The sequence below is a fragment of the Gossypium hirsutum genome, chromosome D05 (genome assembly GCF_007990345.1).
Source record: "Gossypium hirsutum isolate 1008001.06 chromosome D05, Gossypium_hirsutum_v2.1, whole genome shotgun sequence".
Classification (NCBI taxonomy): domain Eukaryota; kingdom Viridiplantae; phylum Streptophyta; class Magnoliopsida; order Malvales; family Malvaceae; genus Gossypium; species Gossypium hirsutum.
In genome coordinates, this window is record NC_053441.1 from 49,710,624 (window position 1) to 49,718,356 (window position 7,733).

The window sequence follows — 7,733 nt, forward strand, 5'->3', positions numbered from 1 at the left end:
CAGAGTTGCAGAAATCACCGTACTTACTGATTAAGGTACTTGACAACAATTTTAAACTTTTCCCCAATACTTTAAACCAAAATCTAGATTAATCTATGTCTTCAGAGATTACCAAATGGCCACACCTAAAGTTTGTAATTTTGTTCTCGTTCTCAATGGGTTCAACAGCTTCAGATTAGTCTGCTGCAATAGAGAGAGAGAATGGTATTTCTGTCGGTTAAAGCTTGGCTGAAAGTCCCTTGCTTGTAGATGGAACCGGTTGAATTGGTAGAACAAAAATAACATAATTATCAATAAAACTCCAACGTACATCGTCAATGATCTTTTCTTCTTCCTTTTAATTTCAGCCCTTAAAATTTAAAGAATCCAACCAAAAAGAATCTTTAAATAGATGCCACATGCAATTAAGCTTTCCTTCTTAACTATTATATTAGTAATATTTTAATAAGCGCGCTCAATTTATAAAATAATAAGAGTTTTTATATTTTTATTTTAATTCTTAACATTAAGAAAATACATCATTTTATCTTTCAATCAAATGTTGAAATAAACAGAGTCAACGGAGATTTCTCTGCATTGAAAAAATTAAATTTCAACATGAGTTATTTCTATGCATTTGTCTAGTTCATTTAAAATTCAACTTCCAACACAGTCCATCAACTAAGATAAATTTCACATACTGTAGAATTCTATTTAAAGAAGACGACTTCTAAACGTATCAAAACCATGTCGAATTTCATTAAAACAGCAAACTGTATAACGAGTGTGTGTTCATAACTGCATTCTTGATGTGCGTGGTTCATGGGGCCACTACCTATTTCCCACCCTTACTGTAGGTATCCTTGAGAGTAACCGTACGATTAAAGACGAGCTTCTCGGCAGTCGAGTCCTTGTCAACTGTGAAATAGCCTGAAATTACAAATCAAAATAAGTACACTACAATGAAGACAAAGCACAACAGAGGGAAGATTTATAACTCGATACTATATTGATGGTATAAGAACCAATAACTCGTATTATAATCATCATAATCTATTCTCCGATACTATATTGATGGTATTGTTCAACCTACCTAGCCTTTCGAACTGAAATGTATCCCCTACAGCAGCCTTACCAAGTGATGGCACTGCATATGCAGTAGGTACCACCACTTTGGAATTCGGGTTGAGATCAGTGAGCCAATTATCAAGTTCAGCAGGATTCTGATGAAATAATTCAAGTCGTAAGATTTCATAATACAATTGGCAGAAAGCAAGAAACAATTCCAAATCACTAAGAAATAATAACTGCCAACCTCAGAATTAAAGAGTTTGTCAAACAATCGGACTTCAATCTTCAATGGATCAGAACCCGGGGAAGGTTCAGCAACCCAGTGGAGAACCCCCTGTGCAAAAGTTTTGAAAAGGACATGGGACTAAATACGGAGTAGAAAAAAGTATATATTGCATTGCACAAACCTTAAAGAATATGATTCAAACAACTAGTAGTTATCAGAATACTCCAGAACTACTTCAAGAAATAAACAAATAAGAACCTTTGGCTTGCTTTTTTTGGAAGCATCGTATTCAGCTCGAATCTCAAGCACAGTTTCTTTATCATCTGCCAATATTACATCTGTACACTTTATAGGGAATGCATATCTGCAAAATAGAATCATGCAAACTACTAACTAAAATTTTCTACACAAAGTTAACATACGTCCATGTGCAAGTGGTTGGGGTGTGGAGGGGGATTATGTACACATGCATACCTTAGCAGTGCTGACTTGCCAGGAGCCAACCCATAGTAATCTTTAGAATCTTTCATGCGGAAATCTGAGCGCTCAATATATACAACATTTGAAAAGGGCACCTAAAATTAGAGTAGAACAAGTGGTTATGATCACAGACTAGAATAACAAAAAAAAATGGAGAATATTGCTATTTGAAGTTGATATCTGTTTTTGTAATTGAATTGAGATACATGATCGGACAATACTCCATACAGATAATTCAAATTTAAAACAATCCAAAAACATGTCATTCTTATTTATCCCCACCTTGTAAAAGGCAGATGTGTCATCTGTTCGAGCATCAGGCCATTTCTTTGCATCAAGATCCAAAACAGAACCAGATTCGAGGTTGGTTATGACAACCTGGAAAAAGGACAGAGAGATGAGGCAGACAGTAGAAAATATGGTTTTCGAAGAATGAATCCAGACTAAATGACGACCTTAAGAGGATGCAGCACAACCAATACACGAGGTGCTGTCTTGTTTAATTCTTCTCTTATGTGATACTCAAGGCGATCCAAACGAATCATGCTACAATCACTGCGGCACAAGATGTTAAAACATAAGGCTCAGCAAATGAAAAGTCAGATTCGGTCTTTGTTGCATGTACTTATAGTGTACTAGAACATAACTACACATCAAAGTTCATGAGACGAGAATGTGTATATTCAACCTTCTAGTGATTCCAATTCCTCGAACAAAAGAATTTATTGCAGTTGAAGTCACACCCCTACGTCGTAAACCAGCTAATGTCATGAGACGGGGATCATCCCAACCATCAACATATTTGTTTGTCACAATGTAGTTTAACTAAATCACATCATAGTAGATGAATATTAGACATATAACTAGATCAACTCCGTGACACAAACAGGAACTTTTGATGCAAAAATATTATTTTTTTCACCTTCCGTTTAGACATCACAGTGTTTGTAACATTCAGTCGTGAGTATTCCCACACATATGGCTGGTAAAGGTCCAATACATGTAGCAGCCAATAGTAAGAAGCACGCCTGGTCTCAAATTCAAGTGTACACAGCTACACAAAAGAATAAAACAGCACTTTAAATACCTTTAAGAATGAATCGGCACTTTAAATAACTAACAGAACACGGTATAAAGAACTCAATCTATTTGTCAGCAAAGGCAGCAAGAAACATAGATCTCCCATGCCCTAGAAGCTACTTTTGAAATTTTAATTTTTATTCAGTTAGTTCAATAAAACAAAATATATATATCTTCTATTCGAGACATTAGGTCCACGAAGCAAAAATCTATCCATGAAGCAAGAAACTTAGGTCCAAAACAGTACAACCTTAAACTAAAATGAACTAGACAAAGAAATCCTGCATCACACATATCACATACATCTAGCATATTCATGATTTCAGTAGATGTACTGGTTTAAACTAAAAGGCAAATTACCCAATGTTGTCCTTGAAAGTTGCAAAATTAAATAGAATAGTTAAAGAAAACATACTGAATGTGTGATATTTTCAAGAGAGTCCACGATGCAATGAGCATAATCATAGCTCGGATAAATGCACCACTTATCCCCAGCATGAGGGTGAGGAGTAAACTGGAAATAGAGAAAGAGTATGTCAAAAATAATGGCAGATGGAAACAGACTCGTCATTAACTGAACATCAATAAGATACATACTTGCCTTGATACGATAAGCAATGAGGTCATACATATTGAAGTTATCACTCTGCATATCTTGCTTCATCCTAAGTGTTGCTTTGCCCTCTTCTATCAGACCTCTCTTCATGTCATCAAAGAGTTTTAATGATTCAGCAATTGGTCTATCTCTCCAAGGACTGTTCATCTTCTTTTCCCTGTACTCCTTTATCTCTTCAGGGGTCTAACACCAAGAGAACCAGTGCTGGTTAGGTCAATCAAGCATTGCATGAAAGCAACAATTAAGTGTCAAAGTAAAAACAAGAAAGTGGCGTGCATTTGTTGTTCCATGTTATGGATAATATCATGTATAAGAACCTGGTGATCAACATATGCATGACCCCTTCGTATCAGCTCCACTGCTAATTCATACAATTCTGGGAAATAGTCACTAGTGTAAGTTATCTGCAAAAAATCCAATGCAAACATCCGTCAACCAAATCTTTTACTAGAACACTCAGCTTATACTGTTGAGAAATGTTATACCTTGAATGGTTCCCAGCCCATCCACTGGACAATTTCTTCAATGTGGTTAATGTATTCTTTCTTTTCAGCTTCAGGATTTGTATCATCATATCTAAAAGTACCCAAGATAAGATTAGAAAAGTATGCAGCTAGACATATCATTAATCCGTTTGAGTTGCCAGAACACATTAGAATAAAATACAGAGCTCCATTGATTATCAAGATGGATTAACAAAGAAAAAATAAGTTACAAAACTTTGGATGATAGCACAAAGAGCAATTCTCACCTGAGGTAGCAACATCCACCCCTCTCTTTCGCAAGGCCAAAGTCAACAAACATTGCCTGAGAAATAGTTATATCATTAGAATAATCATTGTAAATTATCAATACAATGTCTGTACCCTTCAGAATGAATTCTAAATAGAACTTACTTTTGCATGTCCAATGTGTAGATACCCATTTGGTTCGGGAGGGAAACGAGTAAAAACTCTTCCCCCGGTGACCTTCAAGTGATTGTCAAGCCTTTCCCTTGTATTGCAACATCTTAGCACAGAACCATTGCTGAAAAATACTTCTGTGTGCACCTAATATCCACAAGAAAGTTAAAATTTATGGGGCAGTCCACTGATTTTCCAATTAAAAGGAAAATATAGGCCATGTAAAATATTGCTTCAGTTCTCATCTTATTTTCCCTTTGTTTTCTTCAATTTTCCAGTTCTATTTCTTTTAGAATTAGGGAGTCTAAATAAATAAATACTTTCTGTTGGAAAACATCAAATTATTATAAGAAAATTAAAGCATTAGTTCTCTTGCAATTGCCTTATGCAGTCAACCTTATGCCAAGACTCCCAAGGAACCCCGGTTTGAGGATTGGGGTTTTCTACAATTCCAACTTAGATGTGACTCGAATTAGATTTCTTTGGAGTAATAAAACTCTTCCCAAGGAACTCTAGGTGCCAAGTTGAGGAATACATTTCTTTTCTCTATTTCTGTTAGAATTCTTATCAGAAAATGGCCTTAGCTCTAACCTAGTTGCTATCTTACGACATCTTTACCCTTTATTTTTGCAATTTTCCAGTTTTGTTAATCATTGCCGGACCACTAAACACAAGTAGTGCAATTATATACAGCCAGAACTACAGACAACAAATATAGATTGTAGCAACAATGGTACTGAGGTAAATAATGTTGTTCCTGAATCTTTGATTAATAGAAGGCAAGGGAATGCAAGACAAATTTAGCTATATACCTTTATATTGTCTTCTGGAGCAGGAAATATTGAAAATGGATTAAGTTCTTCTTCAGATGGCTGTGCAGGAGTCTCATCAACAACAGCTTTCTACACAAGTGTAATACAAACTGGTGTCAAGAAAAATTATATCACAGAAAACTCCCATGTAATGTATGAAAAACAGGTTGTGATGCTCACTTCAACTTTAGCAGGTTTCTCTTTCTTTTCCTTCTTTTTAGAAGGCTTCTCATCATCTGCTGCTGTCCTCTCACCAAGTAACTCATACATTTTTGCATCTACAAGTTGCTGTTACAGAAGAAGAGAGCAGAATCAGAGAGTTTTTATATTAATTAATAGCCCTTCAGGCAGTTGAAAGTATAGAAAATCACCTTAGCCATCTTTGGATCCGCCCAAGGATGCTTCTTCCTAATGCTCCCGAACAATTCACCAACTAGATTTGCCGGTAGATTATGAAAAGAATTAGAAAAGTATACTGAAATGCATGTACATGACAGGAAAGGTGCAAAAATCTCAGACAGCATACACCACAACAGAGAGATTAGAACAAACTAGACAGCTGGTTTCAAAAAGATAAATGAAGGCATAACAGTCTGCTCATGTTATAAGCTACTATAATCACACTGTCCATGATAGTGCATAAAGTTTGCACATCCTTATACATGCACATTCAATGCCTGCATGTTTCTCTAGGTGTCTGTTTATCTAGTAATTTAGGATCCTCATATATGTGTGCAATTGTGCATGTTTATAAGAACAAAGGAACAACATAGGAAGAGGAAGACTGAAAAACATATAAATATATAAACTCACATATATGTTCCTCTAGTATGTTTATATGTATATAGAGAGGGAGGGAGATAGAGAGAAATCGAACCATTTGTTCGGTAACGTCGTTCCAAAATTACAGCCTTATTCTCTTCAAAAATTTCATTGACAGTCTGTGTAAGTTCCTCCAGAGAAACTTCGACTCCTGTTCAAACATACAATGAAGTAACCAATATCTATACTGTAGGGCATTAGAGAAAACTCAAGCTAAAACTAACAGCTCTGTTGAGAGAAATACCACCGGAAAATATTAGTAAACAATATCAATTGTATCTAGCATTATCAATCATAAGATGAACGATTTTATGACATACCTACTCCGCATGCTTCTTCAAATTCATTCCTCTTAAACTCCTCCGATGCAACATTCGAGAGAAATGAAAATGCAGCTTCTAACTGTGCAGGAGTCTTAATCTACAAAAACTCAACTGTCTTAGTAATAATAATAATCCGTGAATTAAAACCACTGAAAACACAAATTATGTTCCAAACCTTGGAAGAGACAACATATTCAAGTAACTTTGGACGATGTACGAGTGCATTCGCAGGGTACTTCGTGGCAACCTATGTGATAAATTTATACAGCAAAGATCATCTCCATTTTTCATTTTTATGAACACAACAAATAAAAACAGAGAAATCAACCAACAAAAGGATCAACTTACCGTATATAAAAAATTTCCAATTGCACGGTCACATCCGTTAGCCAAAGCAGCCTAAAGAAAACAGATTGAAATGAAAAATTAATAGTTCAACTTTTCTTAGAAAATAAAGAGAGAGAGAGTAGATTCAGAAGCATACCTCGTGAATGACGGCAGTGAGATTAGCAGTGACCTTGTTGTTAGCGATGGTGTTACGAGCAGTTCGTTCGTCTAAACCAATCTTTAAGAAGAGCTCTAAGATTTTGTCAGATTCTTCGCCTTTGACCACCATTTTCTTCGATTTGTTGTTCTTTTTCTGAGGATTTGGATTATGCAGGTGTGAAGGAAGGAGGTGGGCCGGCTTTCAGAGAAAATGAACGGATAAATCGTGATATAAACCCTAACCAGCAAACGGAAATTAGGCCAGGATGGGTGAGATTCTAAGGAATCTCAATCTGAGGAAAAATCTGCGATACTTTTTTCAAAATACAGACAAATTTATATATGGAGATGGAATAGGGTTCCTCACTTCTTTTTTTATTTATTTATACATTCATTTTTCACTTTAATTTTTGTTCTTTTTTAAGACCAGTCGGTAATAATTTTGAGTTCTATTAGTTTGTACGTGAAAAAAAGCTCTTAACAAAATAAAAATAAAAAACTAATTAAGTTGATGTATTAAATTTACATCTAATTAAATCAGTTTTGTTAATTAAAATAATTAATTCAGTCCCTTGTTAATAGTTTTTGTCATTCACCATGTTGACCTTAAAATAAATTGACAGACCAATCAGAAAATGACACATTACAACTTCTGATTTAATCTAATATTTTTCTATAAAAATATTAAATAATAAAAATATATTAAAATTGATATCAAGTTATTAACCTTAAAAAATGGTAAAAAATTATAAATATTATAAAAATATAAAAAATCTAATAAATTATAAAATTAATAGAACTTATTCAAAAGAATTTTAAAAAACATATTAGAAATCTTAAATAATAATTGTAAAGAAATATTAAAATATTAAAATTAATATAAACTATAAAAATTACAAAAAAAATCATAAAAACTTGAACTGGACCACTTAGCTC

General features: G+C 34.4%; 1 protein-coding gene across 1 annotated transcript; it reads right to left on the reverse strand.

Moving 5' to 3' along the window:
* Positions 1-547: 547 nt before the first annotated feature.
* Positions 548-7,185, reverse strand: LOC107903871 (glutamine--tRNA ligase, cytoplasmic). Its single transcript, XM_041094808.1, has 23 exons — positions 6,796-7,185; positions 6,660-6,710; positions 6,487-6,558; positions 6,309-6,408; positions 6,044-6,139; positions 5,538-5,599; positions 5,347-5,454; positions 5,167-5,256; positions 4,349-4,501; positions 4,204-4,259; positions 3,938-4,028; positions 3,770-3,856; positions 3,438-3,635; positions 3,252-3,350; positions 2,679-2,810; positions 2,445-2,581; positions 2,212-2,311; positions 2,039-2,134; positions 1,751-1,851; positions 1,535-1,640; positions 1,295-1,384; positions 1,073-1,202; positions 548-909 (listed from the first exon to the last, which is right to left on the reverse strand). Exons 1-23 carry the CDS (start codon positions 6,925-6,927, stop codon positions 815-817), a joined length of 2,382 nt encoding a protein of 793 aa, XP_040950742.1. The 5' UTR covers positions 6,928-7,185; the 3' UTR covers positions 548-814.
* Between the last annotated feature and the right edge of the window lie 548 nt (positions 7,186-7,733).

Coding starts and splice junctions, on each gene's coding strand:
- LOC107903871 (XM_041094808.1), bottom strand. CDS start 6,927: ATGGTGGTCAAAGGCGAAGAATCTGACAAAATCTTAGAGCTCTTCTTA. Junction 4,502..5,166: donor CTCCAGAAGACAATATAAAG/GTATATAGCTAA, acceptor TGTGGATATTAG/GTGCACACAGAAGTATTTTT. Junction 1,641..1,750: donor GGCAAGTCAGCACTGCTAAG/GTATGCATGTGT, acceptor TCTATTTTGCAG/ATATGCATTCCCTATAAAGT.